We start from the raw sequence: 27,004 nt of genomic DNA on the forward strand, positions 1-27,004 counted from the left end.
TATTTTGATTATGCCAAAAAAAGTTTTACACGAAATAACTAATAACTACTTACTTTAAAGTTATATAAAGAATAAGATGTATAACAAGTTTGAATTAAGAATAAATTCAGAAACACGAAGTTAAAATACTTTAATACTGCTGATTTTAAAAAAAAAAAAAAAAAAAAAGCATTTAATGCAAAATATAAAATTTACATAATAAAAAAGTTAACTTAATAGTTAAGGCTTTTTTCGAAGTATAAAAACTACTAAGTTGTAGATTTAAAGCCACAAAATGAGCTATCAATTGCTAAATTTTGATAACGGTCTGTACTATTTAAAATATGTGTATGGTATTAAAGAGATGCTTGTATACGTTTTATTTATTGAACGCATTGGACAGATAGTATAGTACGGGTTTATAAGAAGTTAACAGAATGGAAAAAATAAATAAGTGAAAAAATAATATTAGCCTTTTGCATATACGACTTTTTTACATCATAAATTTGAAAACGATAGAATTTTAAAGTTTACAGAACGTTCTTTACATCGTTTTTCTTTACTTTAATCTATTTTAACATAACTATAAATCTTTTTAACGAACACATATGTGCCTAAGAATCCAAGAGAACCTGTAAAAAAACTCAAGTTTAAAATTCTAGTAAATATCGAATCTACAATATAAACTTTTTTTAAATTAAAACTATTAAGTGTTTTTATTAATTAAATTTACTTTTAACGTTTAAAATTCAAACTTATCTTTAACTTCATAAACTTAAAAATCAAATAGCATTTATTGTTACCATGATTTTATTTTTACTTGTATATCTTTTATTAAAATGTAAATGTATTGAAATTCATGTTTTAGTAAGTAGGACTTGAAAATGTTTAACTAGCGGCAGAGTAAGTTTGATACTTTAAGACAATATGACCTTTGCAAGCTTGATTTTATTTTATGGTCTACGACTGATTATATACAGTAAAGTTTTAAGAGAAATTAAACATCTGTAAACTAAGAGTCATTTGTGGGAATTAGAACTAGACATTTTTTTATATAAAAGAGAAAAAGAAAAAATAGTTATGATTGTCTGAAACACTCGATCTCCTAAATATTCACCAAAGACTACTAATAGGTAGATGCATCATGACCTAGTAAACAATACTAATTCAATATACTTTACGACGAGCCTCAACTAAAACTTGTTTAGAACTACAAGACACAGTTTACAATTCAGCTACACAAATAAAACTGTTTAAAGTACTGGACAGTAAAAGTACATTTTATTACATTTTAAACAAAATGATTTTTTTTATTTGGACAGTATACTTTTTGACAAATTTACTACTAACCACTAAACCAATAAGTATAATAACTTCTTAAATATATTTAAATATTAAATTTATTATGGTAAATAATATACTAAAAATTAGTGATAAAAAAATTAATACAGCAACTTACCACACATTAAGCCCAAGCTAATGCTAAAAATTAGCATGTATCCAAAGTAGTAAGACGTTTGAAACAGGCCGTACATTCTACAAAAGTTTAAAGTTTTTTAAATATTTTAAATATACTAGCGCATTTTTTTAACTAAAAGATTGTTTAAAACAATTTTCAAGCTACTTTTAACAATTTAGTTATGATAGAACAAAAAACGTGTATGCTTTAAGATTAGAGCTTTGAAGACTTCAAAAATAAATTCAATATAAGTAATGAACAAACAATAACTGGAATGTGAAATAAAACTTACTTTGTTTTAAAGAAAAAGTAGTAAAACGAATAAATATAAACATATAGTGCAGTTGAACTTGCAGCAATAAAACTTGTCCATTGCCTGTTAAGTATTAGGCAATAGTTAATGCTATTAATTAAAAAATTTAAATAATCAATTCAGAATTCGAGCTTAATTAAAAATTAACTTACATGAGAAAAATTTACTTTGTAAAATATTAAACAAATGTAGTCTTTAATAGAAAAAAGTACCTAGCTTATTACAATTAAAAACAAATAGATAACTTGTTCAAAAACTCGTGTCTGATAATTAATAAGTGTCCTTTTCTAGATCTATTTTAGGCATTTTAAAATATAAGTTACTACATCAACAGTTTTAACTCTTAATATATTTGATAAAAACAAAAACTTTTTAATAAAAATTGTACCTAAATATATAAAGTATACTTAAATATTGGTATTTAGTGGTTTTTAAGTTAATAATTTTTTTAACTAGTTTATTGCAGTCAAACTATTTCATTTTGTTTAAACAGGGTAGCCAAAAATTATTTGGAAAATGGTTTCAAGTTTCTGAAATTCTTACATAACTTCTAATATTTAAATTACATGTTATCTGTCTCTTATTTTGTGTAAATTCAAACCTAAGGTGAAGAAAAGTTGTTTCAGTAGTTTAGTAATACATAAAACATATCAAGTGCTACTTTACATATTTTTTATTCCATTCCTACCAAAATTAATAAAATTCATAAAAATCTTCTAAATCCGTTTTATAAAATTGTTTCAAACACTTAACACTATTACAACATAAATAAAAACATTTTTAAGTTAGGTTTTTATTGAAACTAACTACTGTTCTCGGTTGTAAATTAAACACACATTGGTTCAAACTTCCATTTGACAAAAGGAAACTTTGAACCTTTTTAAAGCTTCAAGTAAAAAATATAACATACTTTAATAAACAAAATAATCATGTAACTTATGAGATAAAGTCAGCTTTTTAAAAATTTTCAGTCATCAACGTACAAAAAGAAAACTGTTCATCATAAACGAATAAATTTTATCAAATTCACTAAAAATCTACTTCCTCCTCGGTTTTATATGCTAAAGACCTTAAATTTTAAGGAAATCTTCTTTGCATGACTAATATAAACTGTATTGTAAAAATATAATATATAAATCATAAAATTAAATAAAAACTGTTATATGATTGTTTGTTATCAATAAAAAATTAGACTTGAATTTTAAAAAGTACTGCTTAAAAACGGTAAGATGATTTTTTTAAATAACAATTTATCACCTTTCCATAACGTACCTACTATACTCTATAACTTTGATCCCCAATAGCTAAAGAGTTACTTTGAATTTTAATTAGCCTTTGAAAGAAACTGTTAGCAAAACATTGTCAGTCTAAAAAAATTTTTTGGGTAGAAAACCAGTTACTTAGGTTCTTTGATATATTTTGATTCTTTAGATTTCTAGGCCTTAACCAATTATAAATGTTTTGTAATATACAGAAACACAATCTTTAGATATTAGAACAAAAATATGTATTTCACTTATGATAACTAGTAAAAATATTTTGATTATCCTCAGCAAAGCCAAGATGCTTATTCCATTATATATGCTTTGTTGATAGTGCTTGTTATAGACGTGTAAATTCTTTGTAAAACCTCAGTCTATTAAAATCATTTAAAATCAAAATTAGACAAAAGTTTATGTGTAAGTTGATCAGCAGAAAAAAAAACTCTGCTTATATGTATACAAGAAAAAAGGCAAGGCTTTTCTATTGCTTGACAGGCTTCTAAGTAAAAAATGTAGAGTCAGTAAAAAAACAGAAAAAATATGTATTAAATTTAGATAATAAAATAAATATACAACTATACTTAATGTATGTTTTTTAATATGTATACAGTAAAGCGAAAGGTATTTAAAGTGTTAATTGAAGAAAAACCGGCGATTGTTTAATTAGATGTCCGACAAGTCTTGTGTTTTATCAAGTAGTTGCTTTACTAAAAAATATTTTATGTCTCCCACTTCTTGACGAATTTATACTTTTTAGACTCCTTCGAGCAGTGTTATTAATTTAACATTAAATATAGAGAAAGATTGTAGATTGAAATAAATTACACAGTGTTAAAATTGTTGTTATTATACATCGACAGTAAGCAAATAAAGTATTGTAGATTTATTTATTTATTTTTGGAGTGTAAATTCACAAGTAATTTAATACCGACATAAACAAAACTTCTAAAAAATAGTTTTAAGTTTCTAACTAAACGTTTGTTTTTTAAATACTTTAACTATTCTAATTCAATTTGAAACAGAATTGTTTTTTAAAGGAAGAAATTTTCTTTGTCTTAAAAAAAAATACTTTTTGAATTACTTAAATAGTGTCTTTATCTCAACAAAACTAATACAAATGCTCCAAAATGTTATTTTTTTACTAAAACATCTTAAAATTAATATGATTGTTACGTCACTATATTATATGTTTTCACTTTTTATAATTATTTAAAAATGCTCTATTCTTTTAAGTTTAATTCTACCTGATAATAATTGATAATCGAAAATAGTTTTATAAGATAAGTAAGCAAATAAAGTATTGCAGATTTGTTCATTAATTTTTGGAGTGTAACTTCACAAATAATTTAATACAGACAAAAGAAAAAGAATTCCAATAAAAAAACAAGGTTGTGCAAAATGAACATTTTAGGTAATTTCTTAATATCATTTTGTATTCTGTTAATTTAATTATACATCGACGATATCTTTTACCAAAAATAAAACATCAACAACAAATATATAATTGAGCATTTATAAAATATTTTAATACCTACTAGCAGCTTAAATTTCATTTTAGTACTTCTCAGTTTTATTTAAAATAATGCTTTTTGTAAAAATATTTTTTTGACTTATGATTTTTAACAAGTTAGAATACTAGATTAGCTATTTATACGCTGTTAACAGTCACTTTTATTTAACAAAAAAACTGCTTCTTAACTTCGTGTACTACTTTCCAATACAGCATATAGCAATATAAAATCTGAGGGGTCCATCTTGATTTTTACATGTTGATCTTATTTTGTAAAGTTTTATCTTAGCTATCAGACATTTTAGACAGTTTACAAATTAAAAGTAACTTGTGATATATAAGCGATCAAAGTCGGTGAGCTCAATAGGTACCTTATGGAAGGCGCTAACCAAAAAGGGAAAAATACTATTTCACTAAAAGTCTATCTTCCCCTTTACTTTTTAACCAATCTTCTTCAATTTTTTACAGTAAGTCCATTTCTAATATTTTTATCTTATCAATGCTGGATATTTTAATCCAAAAAAATATACTTGCAAATTAACGTAGGCTCTTATATGAAAGCTAAACGTTTAAAATATAAGTCAATTTTCATAAGGAATTAAACAACTATCAGTATTTTGAATTGCAGTCGCATTTATCAAAAGTTTTGTATTTAATATAAATTCTTTCATTGTCAGTTCTATTCACTTTTTCTTTTTAACTATAGACTTGTTACTTTCAGAAAACATTCCGTTATAGTTTTACAACGTTCAACTGTAATAATTTATTTAAAAATTTTAAGTTAAAGTTTCGTGACAAAAACTCATAAAAATCTTTGCTATTTTATAGGATTTCGAATAAAGGTTAGATTTTTTTTTTTAAACACGCATTAATTTAACATGTGAAACTTTGATTTGAAAAAATTGGTTGTCAGTTGTAGAAGAAAATAAGTTTTTAATGGTTTTAAATAAATAGTTTTCCCCCTTTTTTAGCTAGCACATAATAAACGAAGCCTACTAAGTTACTAGCTTTAATTTTTAGACCTCAATAACTACTTTATATTTTCTTAAGCTATAAAAAGTAACTAGTAGCTGAATAAAAATATACACAATAAAATAAACTTACATATAAAAAAATATCTGTAATGGCATTACTTAATTTTATTTATCACAATTACAAGAGAGACTAAATAAAATTGTTATATATATAGCAATGATTTTCAAAAGCTTAGGGATTTCTCAAAAATTTATTTTTTTAATTTAAACTTATAGGGCATTCCAAGAGTTTTCTAAGAATTATCAAATTTCATGAGTTTTGGCCACCCTGTATCAATTATGCCATAACCAGAATAAAACTTAGTCTAACCAAACCTTTAAAATTAAACTTTAAATTAATACTAAATATTTTATTTTTAATATTTTGAATGTATGAAAACAACAATGGTTTTAAGAAACTTAAACAAATATTAATTATATGTGTCAAATAAACTTTGTTAAAAAGTTTAGCATAACTCTCTATAATACTTTTTCTGACTCACCATCTGTAGTCTTCTGAGTTGAGCAAAAAGTATGTGCAGACAATTGTAACACATATCGTTACAATTGCTAAAATAATCAGAACTAGTAACGAAAATCCGTAAACATAGTAGATTTTGTATGCCCAAAATGATGTAAATATGAAGTACCTTTAAAACAGTAACTCTAAATAAAAAATACTCATTTAAGTTTGAAAAATACACCAACTAAGAGGTTAAAATTTTAAACCCATTTCAAAAGTTAATCATTATAACTATGTAAATCTAAAATACCTGTAAAACAGTATAAATAAGTTACTTTTAATTAGTATTGCTAAATAGTTAAAGGATTACTAGTGTAAGTGTATGATTAAATGAAATAATTGTTTAAATAACAATAAATGTTTAATACCACAGCTATAAATTGCTTAAAATATAGTTAACGTCAGTTGTTCTTGATAAGCTCAATTTGTCAAGGTTTACTAGTACAGAAAGAACTTACATTTCTATAAAAATTGAACCAAAAGGTAATAGTCCAGCCATTAATGAAATAATCCAAGGCTCCATAAACCATCTCTTATGGGGAATAGGTCTTGGAACAGCGTTCACCCTACAAGGAGTGCTTTCTTGACCAGATAAGTTTCGACCAAGAATAGTACCAACCAAATTCAAAGGAAGAATAATAAAAAGCAAAATACATACCATTGCAACCTTAAAAATAAATTTACCTTTGAAAATTAACAGCACTTTTATTTTATTTTAATGCTTTAAAATTTTTATTTTCAAGTACTCAAGTGTATATATATATAAAACTTCATACATTAGTCAACCATACAATTTTCTGAACACATACATAATAATAACATTTTTTAATAAAACTCTTTTCTAATTTTATATAATGTAACTATTGAAATTCCACGGAGCTTTCTGATTAAACATTTTTTTAAGATATATTTTTTTATTCTATATAAATTATCTTATAACCCAGGGGGGTTGGCAAAAAGCAGCCAAGTGCTAAGCGAAAATGTGCGGCACGCAATGTACTTTTTACCTAAATGCATATTGTTTAAAACAATAGAAGAACAATACTGTACTTATAGCTTTCAATTAGTCTCATAACTAATTATTTACTAATTACTAACTAAAACGGCGAAAATAGACTATTTTAATAAAAATCTATCTTCTCCTACGTTTTTTGAGATAACTACCTCAAATTTTCAGGAAGTGCTCCTTGCAATATTTAGAAAATTCTGTCAGAAAGAATTTTTTTGAACTGAACAATAAAATTTTATACAAAAAATAAACAAAAAAACAGTTTTTTTTTTGTTTTTTTGTTATAAATTTTTATTTTTTTTATTTTTGTAAGTTTTGTTCAGACACAATTTTCCTAAATATTTCAAGGAACATTTCCTGAAAATTTGAGGTAGTTATCTCAAAAAACGTAGGACAAGATAGATTTTTAGTTATTTCTAGTTATTTGCCGTTTTAGTTTGCGCCTCTCATAAGGAACCTATTGTTACCTCCGACTTTGACCGGCTATATCTCAAAAACTATTTTGAATTTTTTAAATCTGTAAAAAGCATCTTGTAGCTTAGTAAAAACTATATAAAATGGAATAAAATTGTGAAAAATTTGTTTTACCCTTCCCCTTATGCCCTTAATATTTTTATTAAGTTTAATGTCTTATAGTTGAAGTTTTAGAATTATAATACTATTAAGTAGCTTACATTTATCAAAAATTAACATTTACTAACCTGATAATATCATGATTTTCCTAAATCGATAGGTTTAAACTATAAGTTTTATTTTGTTTTATGTTTTAGTTTTTTATTTCAAGTTTAGCCTAATGTCTTCATGCATGTTTACGTAAAAAATTTTACAGATTTTATTCAACTAATGATCTCGTTTGATTAGGTTCAAGCGAGTGAAACATCGTATTATTAATACAATTTAAAATTTTGAATTGATAATTTGTTATAACTTAATAAACAAACTTCTTTTTTTTTACAATTACCTTCAAATAACAAAAGATAATAATCTATTTAATATATATAAATATATATTATGTGATCTACGTAAGTATATATTAAACGAAAAAAAATAATATTTAATAACTGTGTTCCACATAAGTGATAAAAATAAACTAATACATTATAAAACAATTATATTATACTAACCATGGTTCCAAAAGGTATTGCTCGTGAAGCATGATAATAAATAGCAATGAAGTTTATAAGAAACGCTGTAAAAGCTATTAGAAGCGGTAGCATCAACGAAGATATTAACATTTGACGTATCCATTTTACACCTTTAAATAGTATTAATTTTAAAATTATTATTTTAATACTAATTTGAAAATTAAAGATTAACTATTAATTTCATACTGTTTAATGTCTCAAAATTTATTTTCGTTAGTACACAAATGTAGAAACTATATATATTATTTTTGTAACAAATGGTAATCTTTTAAACTTGTAATTCTTTCTGTGCCTTTGAACGTTCTCAACAGGGTATATATTTTTTAAAATAGTACAGTAGTAAGATAATAACATGTTGCAAGTGATTTTTTATTAAATAGCTTTTACGAAGCAATTATTAACATATGTACAATAAGTTTTGAATGAAAATTTTCCGGTAATGTAAACATAGAATTTTCAATTCACTTTTTTGTCTAAGGCAAGGTGGCTGACTTTTATGAGGAATAAGCTAGATTTACTGACAATATTTATTTGCGGCCCATTGTAAAATTTAAAGAAAAAAACTTTTAAGAATATATAATAAAAGCAAGTAAAAGCAATTGTATAACTATATAAACATGAGATAAACAAGAAAAAAAAACTAAATCTTTTATCATAAAATAGTTAATGTTATGATCTTCTGCACTAGTTGCTTTTTAGCTAAAAAGTATGTGACTATATAGTTTTGCTTGGTAGGAGATATTGGAACAGCGGGCCGCAGTTTTCAGAACCTTGGTTTAAATATTCCGTTTTTTTTTTTTAAAAACTTTATCAAATATAAAAATTGTCTTGTAAATTTCTTTTTTTTTTTTAATTTCAATGGTCTTTAATGAAACTGACCTTTTTTTATGAATAATAATTAATGAACTTTACCGCAAGATCAACAACAACAGCATCCGAGACAACCTACGACCGGTTTCGTCCTAATTAGGACTCGTCGGGCAGGCATATTGACGTGAAAGCGCTGTTGAGATCTAACCGAGCGGGCTTTAGTACGAAGTACTTTTTGTTAAAGAATTAAAATAAATACATAACGTTTCGTATACATATAACATATTTTACGAACTAAATATAAAATAAATATATAGTTATAAAAACTCAAATACTTAAACGTGAGGCAAATGTTGCCGGAAAATATAGATTGTCATTATTTTTATACCAAAAAAGGAAAACAAAAGTTAGATGCTTCATATTTCATTTCAAAGCCTCACAAAACAATAACACAATCTTTTTATCAATATGACCTCCTTTAGCAGCAATTGCTGGCTCAACTCGTCCTCGAAAATCTAAACTGCTGCAAACAACATTTTCTGCGGTATTTTGGCCAACGCTTCATGGCATTACGCCTAGTCATTTTAAAAGCAAATTATAAAGAAACTATATACACCTCATGTGGTATCTGCCTAAGTATCGGGCCAGGACTCTGTAGTTTTATATAATTTTTCCTCAACAGTACCTTTTCGTCAAAAAAAAACGAGTTTACCCTTCTGCATGTCAGACTTCAGGGAATTCCAAAGAAGACAAGCTCCCCTTCATTGTTGAAAAACATTAAGATGATGACGCTTTTTGAGTAAAAAGGGAAACAATTTTAAGATCAGTTTTTAGAATTGTCCTAACTAATTTTAAAAACATCGAGCCATTTTTCTCATGGAACGTTTGGGGTCCCTCGTTACCCTCTCTCGAAAGGCTTTGATGATGCTTTTCTTGCGATATAGGCGAAGGCATCTGCTTTTGGGAAGTTTTGGTGTTACCTAGATTTTTGTACCTCCTCACCGCTTCATATTTTTCTACATAATTATCATCTTGTACAAAAGCATTCCCGCTCGATAAATTCTAACTATAGATAAGCTCGATAAAAGGCATCACCCTTAGTAATTTAAAAAGCTAGTTATAACGAAACTATCGTATAAAGTTGACCTGGATTAAACTTTAGTAACAGAATTACTATACTAGAACAAATTTTGAAACGTGAGTCTTAAATAAACACTAGAATTTAAATACCAACAGCACAACAAACACAAATATTTAAGTTTATTTGGGTCTGACAATGATTCGACATTCAATTGGTTATTTTCAAACATTTTTTAAAAATGTAATACATGTGCATTATTATATCTAGCATATAAAACACTGTGATTTGAAACATTAAAAATATAATCCTTTCTTAACCTTAAATAAAAAATATTACATGTATTCATTATATTTCTTAAAAACCTTTGAAAATGACCAACAAAGTGTTGTTAAAACTTCAGACCCGAACAAACTCAAATTTCTTCTGTTTGTTGTAATAGTGGTATTGCAAAACTATCTATTCCCAAGTTCTACTAAAATTTGAAATTTAAATAAAACTCCAGGAACATTTTCCCTACCATGTATATTAATTTTTATTTGTAGAACACAAACATTTGCTGATCACATTTAGATAAAATAAATAAGGCTTATAAAACTTTGAAAAAAGTTAACCTCCCATTCTTGAATACAGTAGACCACTTAAATAACCATTGAAAGGTGACATCGCAGAAAACACAAATACTGCAGTTGATACAACAGTTCCTCGCCTGTTAGTTAAAATCATTATCAAATGTCTACTTATTTAAATTACTAAATTTATAACTTAAATTTGTAAAACTTAGTTAATATATTAATTATATATACAAACTAATATAAAGTTGTATCATATACAAATATCAATTTTACAAAATTCACTTCGGGTTTTTGGTTTATAATAAACTATTACAAAACTTTAACATAATACATATTAAAGTCAGGAGATTAATTTAAACAGTTTAACCATTAGGAACAAATAGAAATTTTTAAGATCATGTTGTATAAAAAGTAACTTATCTAACATCCATAATCTTTCAAAAGTAAAATTATTTTAGAGTAAAATATTATAATAGTTTTAGAGTAAAATATGTCTTAATGAATAAAAAATTATTGAAAACAAAAAACTGTAACAAAATCTTACTCAGTATAGAGATCACCTATCATTACAACAAGTATAACTGCAAAAGTAGTAATAAGTACGTGAAAGCCCGTTCCAACCAGAGTAGCAAAAACAGTAGGATAATAAGGAGATCGAAACACATCTCCGTGTATCTGCTTCCAACCATATTCGTCTCCTAAATCTCTTTCCTAAAAACAAAAAATCTCAATAGAAAGCAGATAATCAGAAACTGTTCCTGTATTTACCAAACATTAACTAAGTCATATTAAATAATAAGATGCACTGACTTTTTTAGATGTTCGAAGTTTATCAAACATAATGCAGCTAACTTTTTCTTGGAAATGTACTTAACTTTTTTGATTCATACTAAATATTTAATAATCATAATCATAAAAATTGTATTAGTTTATAACTATGTATAAATTTTGATTACGTAAAAGATTTAAACTTTTTTTATGTTGCATACATGTACGTACATTTTTACGTAACGAATGTGTTCCATAAAATGTAAAACTTAAATGTTTTAAATAAGTATTATTGTAATTAAGTATTAATTTCCTTTTTATTTTTGAGGAGACTTAACTTTTCTTTTGTCTAATTATAAACTGTAAGTGATGGTTTTGAGAAAAAATAAACTAAAAAACTTCATAAAAAAATTCAAATACATGCATTTCTTCAACTTTTTAATTTTCATTGAGAATGGTTGCCAAAATTATAATTAATAAAACAATATTTGAGTTAGCGGTAACGGATTAACTCAATTTTATTAAAAGTGATATATAGACTAAATAGAGTGAGTTTTTTTATTTAAATGTAGCCTGGCGAAGGGCAACAAATAAACATCTTAACTTGTTTTTTACAATTTATTATTAACCAAGTTAAGATGTTTATTTGTTGCCCTTCGCCAGGAGCACTAAACCATGTTTTTAAAAAATTATTATTAACCATGGTTTAGTGCTCCCTTTACTGTTTTAGCTTTATCATTATAATCATTATCTTTGTAATCATTATATAACCAAAATAGTACAAATATTGTTTACAAATATCATGTTAAACGTTGTTATTTTTACACAATCATAAATAGTACTTACTAATAAATGGCACTAAATAGAAAAGCAATTGGTTAAACTAACAGTATCATCAAGATCGTCATCCTTGCTATACCTGGCATAATCTTTCTTTAAGGTTCGCATAAGAATCATGGAAACCAACCCAACAAGAAAAATAACCATCATAAAAGAATTGAATACAGAAAACCAATGTATCTAATTTGATAAATATGAAATGAGTTTAGTAGTTCAAATACTTTATCTAAAAAACTAAAATAGTTTTTTACTATTTTATTTAATTCAAACGAAAGTTCGTAAATTAGGTACTTTTTTATATAATCAAATACTGAACGAGGCAAACGTTTTTTTATTTTGTAAGACATGAAATAAACATTTTAAAAAATTTCAAACTTTGTTTCGAGACAACATTATACTTTATTAAAAACAATTTTAATTCAAGGTATTAAAAGGTAAAAAAATTAAACGCTTCTGTACGTCTCAAACTATCGAAACAATCAGTAAGCTAGCCATATGGGAAAAAGACAAAGTTATTTCTTTAGTTTAATAGCTGTATTAACTAAAGCTGCATAATAAAGATTATATAAAATACAAAATAAAAAATTAAAATGCTTAAATGCTATAACTTTAGTTAAGTTGTTTTTAAATAAAAACTGAATTAAATTAAAAAACCGAAAACTTCAATAAATTCAGTCTTTTATTGAAAACTAAATAACCATGTGTTACTTACTCTATGTTGAAAGAATTTAGGATCAAGATACTTTTCATAACGATCTTTAAAGGGAATATCGGAAGGCTTCCACTCTACCTACATAACAAAAATCTTTATAAGATGTAAAATAACAAATAATTTTGCATGTCATAAAGCTTAAAGTAATCAGAAAATATATACTTTATTAAGCAGTGTGTTTAAAATATTCAGAAAACTTAAGGCCATAGGGGGGGGGGGTCCGACTTTTTTTTTTACAAAAAATAACTTTGGATTTTATATGAAAGCTTTAAATACAAACTACAAGCCTGTTTTTATAGAATTCAAAAATATAATGTAACTTTTGAGATATTTTATTTTTTGTAAAAAGTTTCCGATACAAACGTATGGACCGCAAATTTTTCGGGGTCAATTTTCTCGGAAATTTAAAAATTCACTAAAAACCTATCTCCTCCTTCATTTTTTGACCTAGAGACTTCAAATTTTCAGGAAATGTTCCTTTTAATATTTTGAAGAATCTGAATGTTGGAATTTTTGAAATTTTGAAAAATAAAAATTTTATCTACAAAAAACTAAAAAAAAGGGTAGTTTTTTTTTTACTCAAAATTAAAAAAATTCCTACAATAGATCTCTTTAAAGTTTAATGATACACATTCTGTAAAAATTTAAGAAAGATAACTCAAAAAATGAAGGAGGAGATAGATTTTTAGTGAAATAGTTTTTTTTCGCATTTTTAGTTTTCGCCTTCCATAAGGAACCTATTGAACGCCCTATCTTTGATCGCTTATATCTCAAAAGTTACTTTGAGTTTTTTAAACGGTTAAAAGTGTCTGATAGCTCAGATTAAATTCTACAAAATAATATCAAGTTGTAAAAAACAAAGTGGACCCCCCCCCCCCATTTGTCAAAATCAAGTTTTTCAAACAATTTAAAAAATACGATTTACTATACTTGTAGTTTTAGAGAAACGTCTAATATTCATTAGGAACGTACTTTGTAAAAGTTATTGATAAAATGAGATGTGTATTTGGGGAAGTTCTTTAAAAACATTTACCTAGAAAGAACTAAAACTAAAATGAAATCATTTATTATAATTTTTTAATTACGGAAACAAAAACATGTCTATTTTAATAATTATAAACCTTTTTAACAGTTTTTTTAGCAAAACTAATAAGCTATTTGTTAATTTTACGGTCTAACACCTTAGTATAGTAAGCTTAATAATGCTTTGTCTGTGTAGTAAGGCAATATGTACATTGACATAGAACATTTTTCTAAAATTCATTCACCTCTCGCGAATCTACGCACTCTCGTTTAGTTACGCATTTTATAAATCTCATAAATATACAAAATAAATAGTCTAGAAAATATTAAATGTTTAGAATTTATTGAGTTGACAATATATATAAATTTTAATGCTAGCTCGTCTCTATATTTGTTTAGACTTTGTAAAATTTTGTTCCTTTATTGGAAAAACATTTAATTATGCCTCAATGTAGTTGTACCATGAGTTTTAATAGTTAACATCAGTTTGAATTAAAATTTTGAAAGAAAATTGATTGACTAGCAAAAGTGAAAGTTCACAACACGATGAATAATTAAGTAAATAATTAATATAACATGGCATGAAGTTTTATTTCAACTCAATAAATATCTTACTTTTAGTTAATCTGTTTCTTACCCAGTGCCCACCTAACATTAAACTTTTCTTGCATGGTATTAGAGAAAGATATTTCTCTAACACCATGCAAAACATTTTAATCTTAAGTGGGCAAGAAACAAAGTAGAAAAAAACTTTGTATACATATAAATAACTTTATTTTTAAAAATTTCACATATATGTATAACTTTATTGAAAACTATTTTCGTAAACAAAAATGTTAGAAAGTCTCCAAACTGTATTTAATGCTTTATAAGAAAACAGTTAATATAAAAAGTATATTTGCTACATCTCGTTTAATTACGCAGTTTTGTTGTGAACAAAATGTGCGTAGATTCGAGAGAAGTGACGGTAGGTTTAATAATTGTTGTAAATTTTATGTCTATCATAATGAGTTTTCATGGGGACGGGTCAAGCGTGTACGAAGGCATTTTTGCACAAAGAGCCAAAAATGCACGAAGGGACACTTTTGCACGAAGGGTAATTTTTACACGAGAGTAAAAGAATATATATAAAGTAAAAGAAAACAAAAAACTAATTAATAAAAAAACAAAAAAGAAGAAAACAAGTTACCGACCGAGTGTAATGGGTAACAGTGATAGTAAAAATAAAGATAAAAAAATTAAACATAAATTATCAATAAAAATTAAAAAAAATAATAAACCCAAAGAAAATAAAAAACAAAGTTACCGACCGACGGTAAGGGTTAGGGGTAACAGTGATAGTAAACTAAAAATTAAAATTAATAAAATAAATATGAAATTAAATTTCAACCCGTGCAAAAATGACCTTTTGTACAAAAGTGTCTTCGTGCAAAAGTGACCCCTTGTGTAAAAATTACGTCGTACAAAAATGTCTTCGTGCAAATATGTCCCTTCGTGCAAAAGTGTCCCTTCTTGAAAATTTGAACCTACACAATTTTTATGTTGTGAACATACATTTTATATAATTTATATGTTTTAAACATACTAATACAGACAAAACTATTTTCTTTATCTAAAACCAAGAAGAAACTACCTCATAAGTAAATGACAATTTAGAATTCGGCATTAGTTTTTCTTTTTTCATACTTGTTAAATTTATGTCTACTATTTGGTTATTGTTGTAACCTATTTCTAGTTTTTTGTGTGTCCATATAAGTATTGAGTCATCTTCAATTTCACCAACAATACCTAATAAATAAAACTTTAAGATTAAATTTTTTTTTAAAGTCTATGAAACAAGAAACTTTTTTGTCGATCTATATTAATATAATATGGTCCAGCAATTAAAACAAAAGGAACTGTAACTTTTTATACTTTTAGTAAACATTTTATTCATAAATATTAAAACAAAATTAAGACATATTTTTAAACATGAAAATTGTTGAAAGTATTTTCGTTTGGTTTTTCTTTAGTCAACATTAAAATAATCAAGTAATAAAATCTTTGTAGTTGTTTAAGCTAAATTATAAGAATTGATATTTTAAAGCACGCACCTTTATTTTTCAACGGTCTTTATTTAGTTAACGTTAGAGTTTCAATTTCGGAGTAGGGCTTTTTTATTAAGTGGGACATTTTGAATTTTTTAATTTAAAACAGAACATTCTGCATGATTTTTCTTTCTTTTAACTATTATCTTAAAATATTTAGGCAGTACCATATTCATATGCGATGATCAAAATTGTGAAACTAATAAACAAAAATTATTCAACACTATACAGATTCAAAAAAACAAATATTGTATAATTTAACGCTTAAAAAAGTATGTAGGATAATACTGTTGGATAAAAAACAGTAACCCTGGATTCAAGTATCTTACTTTTATATAGGCTTATTTTACAACTGGAGTAAAAGTTTAGTCGTTTATTACAAAATTTAATTCTTCATAATATTAAGTAGTCCTAAACTATGTTAAATCATTTTTAATTGCAGCCTTCTTTCAGACTTCATCTACCGAAAATGTTCTTTATAGACATCGAAGAGTAAATTTAGTACTTAAATTTATACAGATTTATGTTAGCAAAAACGTTTTTTGCAACAAAATTTAAAAGTTATAAAGAATAAAACAAGATTAGAAAAATATAATAAAGATGTTTTACTTATACTCAAACTTGATATATATGAACTCTCTTTTTCGAAAAAATTACAATATCAATTATTAGCAAAGCTACAATTGTTAATTGATAAAAAACTACTTGAGCATGACATTTTAAGTTTAATCAAACGGGTACTCGACTACTAGAATTCAGACAATTCGAACTCTATAAATCTAATTTATTGCTAATTATCTCTTTTAACAAACAATTTTTTTAATTTTTTTTTTTAATTCTATCGCTAACATATTAATTATCAAAATGAGTTTTTTTTTTTTTTTAATTTTAAATAGTTTTTGAGAGATGGCTAAAATAAGTTTAGTTTTTTAAAACATAGTAATTTGTAGTAATGACGAAATTGTAATAAACATATTAATTAGATTTACATGTAGCTACATAAGCTTTTTTTGTTAAATAGTACTTTTTGATATTTGGCCCTTTAAAATATTTTAAAGAATATGAACTGCCGAAATTTGAATTATCACGCAACCAAATCAAGCAAAAAATTTTTAAGTAAATTGGTGTTGAGAATTTTGTACAATAAAATCATTAGATCTATTTATAAAAACATAAAAAAATTAATTGCTTATTTACTTAATATAAAACAAACCCCATATGGGCAAATCATCCATATACATTTGATACCAGTAGTGGTTTTTAATAGCATAAGAAAATGCATCATGTTTTATTTCATCCACTTCAACCTGACAATACTGCTGAGCTTTGACATTTTCTGTTTATAAAAGTTGTTATAGAATTCAAGAATCTTAGTTTGAAAACTACTTTTTTATAGCATAACTACTTACATACGTTAATAAATCAGGCAGACATAGTAACCTGCTGACGTGAAAATGTTGGTAGTAGACAAGTTTTGTTTATAAAATGTTGAAAAAATACTTATCATGTATAGTTTAAACAGCTAACAATCTAATAAATATAAATAAGATTTTGTGTGAAAGTCTAAAATATTAACAATATTTCATTTTAATGAGTAAGAAATGTTCAATTAATTTCAATACATTACATTAGGAACAATTAAAACTTTTATCATAGAATAATAGGCGACAATTTTTGATTATCAGTTTTCTTAAAACTTTTATAACCAACAGAAAATCTAAAACTTTTAGTTAAGGTCTAAAAAATAATTATCCTCTTTTTCAAAATAACAATTAAACAATTACTAAAATGAATTATAAGAGTACTTAACTAAGAAAACAGTAAATAAAATTATTTCAAATAATGTATTTGTTATAGTCTTACAATAGGTTAAAGGTCATACTTAAAAAAAATACTTCAAAAACTGAATCCTTGATAAAACGAATTTTTTTTTCCGAAAATCTATTACAAGAGTTTCTTTTGATTAAAATGTTTCCAAACAAAAAATTATGTTTTATTAAGGTTTGAGTTTTTTAAAGATTTTCTTTAAACATTTTTAAACTTAATAAAAAAAATTCGTTAAAAGTTTAATACAACACTTATAGAATCTAACATTTTTTTAACCTTTAAGAACAAGATTTATATTTGAAAATTATTTAGCTAATCTACAATTCGAATTTGGAATATAAATCTCAAAAACATCTTGATACTTATATGAATAAAAATGTAACTTATATTAAAGACTACAAAATTAGGTTAAAATTAAATTAAAGATAAACATTTATGTCTCCTTTTTACATAATTTTAACAACCTTTTTGATTGTTAGGTATTTTTTTAAAAGTTTTGAAACAATTGTTGAGCATATTTTTTTAAACTGGAAATAGTTTTTGTAACTTTAAGTTTTAATATATTCTTTTATTATTTCAATTGTATTAACAATCAAGTCTCTATAAATTTGTTAGTGAAAATAAAATTTATAAAATAAAAAATTGTTGATATTTATAAACTATACAAAAAACTTACAATACTTATTGTTATTACTTTTAATACTATTTTACACATTTTTTGATTTGTTTAGCTTTAATCTATTATACAACGTGAACAGACACTAGAAGATTAAGTTTCTCTAAGTATGCAAACTTCCACAGTTGTAAGAATACAAATATATTCTATTTGAATAACAAACTTATAGAATACATAAGGTTTATCATTATTCTATGAACTACATTTAGGTGAATTGTTTCTTTATTTCTACTTATGTTAGTTTTTTAGAATAAATCTATTACTAACAGAGTCAATAAAACTAATTAACTGAAAACTTTTTTGATAAAATTGTATACTTAATGACTTAGTTTGTAAATATTTTCATCTAAACCGACTTAGTGTAAAAAGTTTACTTTAACTTTGAAAACACTGTAAAAAATGACTAAACAAAAGAAATTTGCAGACAGGAAATATATTAAGTAAAATATAAACAGAAAGTTTTTTAGTAGTAACAGCTTTATAATATAACAATTTAGATATATTTATACTTGATCAATTAAAGTTACTTCAAAATTTTTGACAATATTACTAACAACAAAGTTCTACTTATCTTAACAAAGACAAATACAAAAAAGCTTAAACTGAAGTAAAAATTCTCATAAAATTTGTAAACAAATTATCTTAACTTTAAATTATAGTAATTTTAACTACAAGTATGCAAATAAGTTAATTCTTTAACAACATTTTTACACACACAATAATTTTAAATATCTCCTTCCAGTATCAATAGTATTATCGGCTAGAATACTTAAAGGTCAGTCTGATTTGCATATTTGCTGAGTCAAAGGGTTGCCAAATGTGTTCAAATTTTCTACAGATTTTCAAAATATCATTCAGGTTTTCAAATTACACGTTTTAGGGTCTATTTTTAGTTCAAAATTAGGTTTAAGGTAAAAAAAACTGTGTTAAATAGTTTAATGACATTGAAAAGATATCATAAAGCTTCTTAAAATGTGTATTTAAGAAAAAAAATTTTGGTATGACAAAAAAAAAGTTATCTATACGATAGAACTTTTTGTGTTAAATCTAAATTTTACTACTTCATATGTAAAAGTTCTTTAAAATTCCATATTTTTCCAGGTAATTTTTGTTTAAAGTTCCAAGTTGTTTTTTCAAAATTTCTCAAATTCCAGAATTTTCAAGGATTCCAGGTTTTTTGGCAACCCTGTGAGTTAGCAAAAAGAAAAAAAGTTATTCTAAATGTTATTTTTAATTATTCAATTAGTCAAATTTTATATTTTGATAAATTTTTAATATGTTTGGGTAAGGTGAGTTAGGGATAACGGTAAAAATATTTTTTTTTTTTAATTGCTGACTCAGCAAATATGCAAATCAGACTTTGCTTTAAGTATATTTCCGTATTTTGAAAGATATGTTCAAATCAGTTATGTAACATACTCATCAATAAAAGATCATCATTTAAATTTATAATTTAGTTTTGTTAACAATTTATTATGGGTTAGCAAGATATTATGGACAAACATGTTGCAGTATGAGGTTACAACTTAGAGATATTCAACATAATAAGAAATCAGTATAATATATCACTAGCATTGAAAGGAACTGAAAAATAATAATTTCAACAAGCAAGTGTATAGTGTCTACTTTTATTAAACCTTATTAACTTTAATGTAGTTTAAAGAACTATTTTATTCGGTTTACAATACTATCATTTCTAACTTTTATGTTTTTTAAGTTTTGATTATTCTAAGCTTTTTATTTACTAACTTGATCAAAAAAAATTTTTACGTCTATAACTTGTTACGTTTTTAAATTTGTATTCAATGAAAACATAGTATGACACTTTTTAAACAGTAAAGTTAATCAGAATAACAAGCATCTTAAAGTTTAAAAATCAAGTTATAAAAGTAAAGTCAAAGTATTTTATTTATTGAAGGTTTAGGATTATGATGATATCAGAGTTGCCACTCTTTGAAACAAAATAGCCAAACTGAATTACATCAAATTAGCCTAAATCATCCCGAGTTCGTGAATAAACTGCAAGTAAATTAATAAAGGCATAAGGAAGTAAAAAGATTTAATTTACAACACATAACATTGACTATTATATATAAACTTCAAGTATAAACTATATATCAGTTTTTAATATATATAAAATGTAAATTGACTTATGAGAAATAGTTATTTAAAAAAGAAAGTTTCTCATACAAAAATAGAGACAATATACTTAACAATTTTCTCAAATTAACTAAAACTGTATCTACTTTTGGAGCTAGAAACCTTAAATTTTTAGAAAACATGAATTAGAAAAAAAAATTTAGTTACAAGTTGCAATTTCTAAAATATCAAAAAAAAATCTTAGTTTTACAAACAAAAAATTAACAGTTTTCAAAAGTTTTAGGACTTATTCAAGTGAATTGCTAAAGCATTAGTAACAGACTAACTACAAAAAGTTGAAGAAAATTAGTTAAAAACGAAGTAGAAGATAGATTTTTAGTGAAAGTTTTTTTTTTTTTGATTTTCAACTTCTTTAATAAACATGCTGAACTCGCTCAATTTGATAGATCTAGTAAATTACTTTTAATTTTATTAACCTGTAAAATGTGTCTGATAGCTAAGATTAGTTGTAAAAATAATGTGTACCACCATATATCCTAAAGAGTCAAAAACTGAAAGTAAATACTGTTAATAAGGTTTTGTATTTACAAAAATCAAAGTATTAAATAACTTTTAAAATGAAAGAGTAGTTATAAAATTACAAAAATAACATGATACTTCTGAAAATAAAATAATGAGCTTAAGTTTTGGAAAAAAAATCAAATATGCCTGAAATTTCTAAATAATTTAAAAGTTTTTAACTAGCCTGGTCCAGGTTGGTCTTAATTGGCCTGAGTTTTTTTATAACACTAAACTAGCTTGGATTAACCGGAATTGTTAGAGTTAACTAAGTGTGTGACAATGCTGTGATATACAAAAACAAAGTATAATTTATATACCTTTAAATTTAATATCTAGTCCACTAAACTTTAATTCTACTCCTTGTAAAGCATCACCCAAGTTCTCATGGTGACGATCTAGTTTAGTTTCTTTTGGTCCTTTACAAAAAGGCAGTCTGTAAATTGCTTTAATAAATAATTCCTAACTGTGTTTTTCTAGTAATTTATTTCAAATACAAATAGTTTTTTTTTTTGAAAATCAAAACTTTCATACTAACTTTATATACAGCTTAGTTCTTAACAAATTATTACTTATATCATAGTTGTATTACTATTAAAAGTTAACATTAACATTTATTAATATAAGGATAACACATAAATTAAAATTGCTACTACTTGTGTAGTTTTTAGTAGTGATTTATTGTATACAGAATCCAAAACTGGCTGGATCTGGCCTACTTTTTTTAGTAAGATTCAGATATGGCCGGATCCTAATTTTAAAAATAAATCTGGATGTGGGTTCAATAATTTAAAAAGAGTAATACATAATTTTTAATAAAAACATAATGTCTATATCTTAAATGATCTCTCAAAAGACACAACTAATCCATTAAACATAAAAATATTACATTACTAGTACTAATTGTAATTGCTATATACTATAAGTTTACAAATTTTTTGTTGAGATAGAAGTTGGTAAAACTTTTATTTAAAACTCCAAAGCTTAATTTATTATTTGCACTTTATTGGCATGTTTAGCTTATTTTGATCAAAAAGAGCATTTTGATTTGATTAAATGTAGTTTAAGTTCCTTTTTATATGATGTATCAGTATATTTTTTTATGTTTATGTATTCTAACTTTTAACAAATCACGTTTAAGCTTCAGTAGCTTATTTTTCCCATAATATTAAAGTACAGATCTTTCCTGGTTTATTTTGCTTTGTTTCATCTAGAATCTTAAAATTTAGATTTTTTTACAAAATCATTCTTTTAAAGATTAGCATTATGGTTATAAGAATTTAGTATTGTTTACTAAACTTTACATATATCATAATACATTACTTTAAATTCTTCTATTTGAACCAATAGAATGCATACCTTACCCTTATGTGTAATTTAAGCCCTGTAAACATGCTTTTAATGAGGCACTTTCCTTTTTCTGGACATATTGATATGTTTTACCATTAGAAAATATGTGTGTTTTATTTTATCTTTTTTTTTTCTTCTAGTGCTTTATGGTTTTAGGCGGGTAAACACTTTTTTCACAATTTGATCTTACTTTATACAGTTTTTATTAAGCTACAAGATGCTTTTTACAGATTTTAAAAATTATAAATAATTTTTGAGATATAGCCAGTCAAAGTCAGAGGCTACAATAGGTTTCTTGTGGGAGGTGCAAACTATAACGGCAAAACAAACTATAAACTTTAAAAATCTATCTTCTCCTACGTTTTATGAGATAACTAACTCAAACTTTCAGGAAATGTTCCTTGCAACACTTGAAAAATTCTATCAAAAAGATTTTTTTTTTATTAAAAATGAAAAAGTTTATACAAAAGATAAACAAAAAAATGTTTTTATATTTTTTCATAAAACTTATATTTTAATTTTTTTAAATTCTGTTCAGACAGATTTTTTTTAATATTGCAAGGAAAACTTTATGAAAGTTTGACGTAGTTATCTCAAAAAACATAGGAGAAGATAGATTTTTAGTGATTTCTCGTTATTTGCTGTTTTAGTTTGCGCCTCCCATAAGGAACCTATAGTTACCTCCGACTTTGACCTGCTATATCTCAAAAAAATTTTTGAATTTAATAGATTTGTAAAAAGCATCTTGTAGCTTATTAAAAACTATATAAAATAAAATCAAATTGTGAAAAAAGCTAATTTTAAACTAAAATCATATTAATAATTAAATTTGCTATAAAATTTTAATTTTATGTGTTGCTTAAATCTTATGCCATTTACTTTCTAATGTCTAGTCTGCAAAAGACTTTTCTGACAAACTTTGCAAACAGTAATCTATTATACTCTAAGTAACAAAGAAATAAATAAATTAAATTCAAGAGTAATGTAACATTTACAGTCTCGAAACTTTTTAGTTAACTGGATCCGGCCAGGTTTAATTTGAAAACAGACCTGGATCTAACGATATCTCTTAATAATAAAACTAATTTAATTTTAAATTAATTTTATTTTATTTACTAACATTGCACTGACAAATAAATATAACATATGTTTACTAGGAGACTAAAAGTATAACTTTAATATAAAATTATATAAAAAGTATACCTATAATACTCATAAGTTTCTTGTCTATTGTGATATGGTCCAACAGTATTCATCCATAACAAGACATCTTCTTTGTCAAAATACTGTAAGTTCGTATTTTTAAAACTTAGTTGTTAAAACTTTTAAGTTTAAAGAAAAATGAGTGAAAAATTTAAATGTTTTTATCATCATACTTAAGCAATGCAACTACTATACTTTCTTAAAATTGAATTTCTCTGTAACCTTTATCAAAGTATTAACTAAATATTTTAAAACAGGTAATTTAGAACACTATTTCGACCAAAGAAACTTTATAATTTAAATGTAAAACATTTCTAATTTTAAAAAATTATTCTGGTGGTGTTAAAATAAGCAGGCATGCTTATTTTAAATCATTTTTTCAAATTGCTATTATGGGCATAAGGAGGTCCAACATTTGTTTACGTAGATTAACAATGGCTTTTATTTCAAAGCTTAGGGAGGTTACATAACAATTCAAATTAGGACAACTCAAATTCCGGCAATTCAAATTCTAAAAAAAATATTAAAAGACTTTATCTCAAAAAGTAATATAAATTTGAAAAAAGTAAAAAATGCGTATGTAGATCTTATTAATATCTACAAGCCACTTTTACCTTTTTTGAAAAATCTTAAATATTTTACAATATATTTTAAAATTACTAAAAATAACTATATTATTTACTTTAAAAAAGCCATATCTCAAAGAATATTGAACTTTTTGCAAAAATAAAAAAATGGCCTGTTGATAAATGATTTACATATGCATTTTTTATTTTAGAAAAATATATATTATTTTTTTATTTTTAGCTGTTTCAATTTTTTATTAAGAATTTGCATTGTTGGAATTTGAATTGTCCAAATTTAAAGAGTTGTGCACGCGCTTAGAGAATATACCTTAAGACACATATTTTTTATAGAAAACAAAAAATAAATAAATTTTGAAATAAAACAAGTTTTGTAATAAATATCCGTTACCACCAAGACCAAAAATTTTTAAGATTCAATTCATTTATATTTTGAAAATAACACTAAAATTTTATCTCCTCCTTCATTTTTAAAGTAATTCAATTCAAATTTTCAGGAAATTTACTTTTCAATATAACAAACAACTACTTGTAGTAAGTGAATTTTTGAAAAAAAATGTTTAAAATTTTTTTTTTTGTTTGTATTTTAGAAAAGTAGTTTTTTTACAAAAAATGAGAAACTTGTTTCCTACAAGTTGTTTAAAAAATATTAAAGATTACTCTGAGAATTTTTTAAATAATTGCTCAAAAAGTGAAAGAGAAGATAGATTTATAGTGAAATAATTTGTTTTTGTCTTTTTAGAATGGCGCCTTCCATTAAAAACCTATTAAACACCCTTAAACATATCTCAAAATTTACTTTAAATTTCAACAAGAGGTAAACAGTAACTAGTAGCGTTATTAATTATGTAAAACATAAGACAAAATTTGAAAAAAATGCATTTTACCCCTCCCCCACCTATGCTCTTATAAATATGCTAATAGTGTAACAAGCATTTACGAGTTACCACTGAATTTTGAGAAATTTCTTCTAGGTTTTGAAAGTTTTTAGGTCTATTTTTAGTTTAAAGTTTAAAACTTTCTTAAGTAGTATAACAACATTGAAAAAATACTGAAAAGCTACTTTAAAATTGTTTTTCAATAAAAATATTTTTGATAATGACAAAATTTTTTTATCTATATGTTAGATTTTTTGTGTCAAATCAATAATTTCCTAACTAACATGTGAAAATTGTTTAAAATTCCAGATTTTCTAGGTTTTTTGTCCAAAACTCCAGTATTTTCCATTATTTTTTATAATTTCCTAAATTTCAAGTTTTATTTTTCAATCTAAATTGTCAAATTCTAGGTTTATCTAGAATTCCAGGTTTTGTGGCAACCCTGCATTTAGCAACTAATACATTAAAAATATATAAAATTAAAATATGTGAAACAACTTACAATATGTGAGTCTTCATCTGAAAAAGCTAAACAAAACAACGAAATTAAGTATGAAATTTGAATGATAGTCTTCATTTATAAGGATTTTCTGAAAAAAAAACAGCTAGTTATCAATATAATCAAGTTAAATATCAATTTTTGAATTAGTTTAAAATTAGTCAGTCTAGTAAGCATACATCAAAAACTAAAAACTAAATTTTAATTTGCTATCAATAAGATATGATAGTATATTTTTTATCAAAATGTTTTATGTATGTTTTTATAAGTAACTGACATTACAAAACTCAATACTTCTAATATCTGTAACTTATAGTTACTATAATTTGTTGCGAGTAATACACTAATAGATTGTGAGTAAACATGTTATTTGTAACCACTTATAGATCAGAAATACAACTAAAAACTAATGAGTTTAATTTGTATGATGTATTTACAATTATTAAGATGCAATCTACCATTTTAAAAAATATATATATAAGTTTGGTATAAAATTTTTTTTTTTTTTTAAAGGTAGAAAAACATCAGAAAATACTCACTCTCCCCTCTGCAACGATAAACGTTTTCTAAAGAATTAATTAAATATATACTCTAACTACCAATATATTCAGTTAATAAAGAAATGACATGTTTTCACTTATAGCTTTTATTTAGTCAGTTAAAGTGTTATATTTTGGTATATGTTATATTTATACCCTGGTAAAATTTATATGTGTTTTAATGATCAGTTAAATTGTCATGAAAATTTAAAATGACATCAAGGTCTCTTGTAAAATTTGCTTATAATAGCACACAATGCATAATAAATAATTGAACCTGTAGTACACAAATAATGAATACAAAAACAATTATTGAAAAAACAACTAAAAATTCAATAAAACACACTAGATCAGTGCTTCTAAAATGGGGTTCCGCAAAGCCTTGTGAAATTTAAAAAAGAACATTTATTTAATTAAACATTTTATGTAAAATTAAAATTATGGGTTCTGCAGAAAAGTTGAACTTTGGAAAAGGGTTCCGCCACTAGAAAAAGGTTCAGAAGCACTGCACTAGATAATGGGCAAATATATTTTTGATTATTACCAACACTGACTTGTTTTAAAATAAACTAGATTAGATTACAGAGTTGTAAAATTCTTCTTCAAAAATTTTGATTTATAAGTTGCTAAGCAGATATAGCTACATGAATCAACGTGTATCATGTTAAAAAAATTAAAATTTTC

The 27,004-nt window shown here is 24.6% G+C and overlaps 1 protein-coding gene across 1 annotated transcript; it reads right to left on the bottom strand.

Moving 5' to 3' along the window:
- On the bottom strand, positions 1-27,004 carry LOC145844635 (transmembrane 9 superfamily member 3-like). The gene is made up of 16 exons (XM_082952036.1): positions 26,875-27,004; positions 25,785-25,872; positions 23,821-23,903; positions 21,588-21,703; positions 17,320-17,442; positions 15,653-15,807; positions 12,997-13,074; positions 12,333-12,464; positions 11,221-11,387; positions 10,716-10,810; positions 8,193-8,323; positions 6,518-6,726; positions 6,040-6,186; positions 1,731-1,814; positions 1,439-1,515; positions 1-611 (listed from the first exon to the last, which is right to left on the bottom strand). Exons 2-16 carry the CDS (start codon positions 25,857-25,859, stop codon positions 544-546), a joined length of 1,740 nt encoding a protein of 579 aa, XP_082808162.1. The 5' UTR covers positions 25,860-25,872; positions 26,875-27,004; the 3' UTR covers positions 1-543.

The sequence above is a fragment of the Thalia democratica genome, chromosome 9 (genome assembly GCF_965202585.1).
Source record: "Thalia democratica chromosome 9, ktThaDemo2.hap1.1, whole genome shotgun sequence".
NCBI classification, from domain to species: Eukaryota; Metazoa; Chordata; class Thaliacea; order Salpida; family Salpidae; genus Thalia; species Thalia democratica.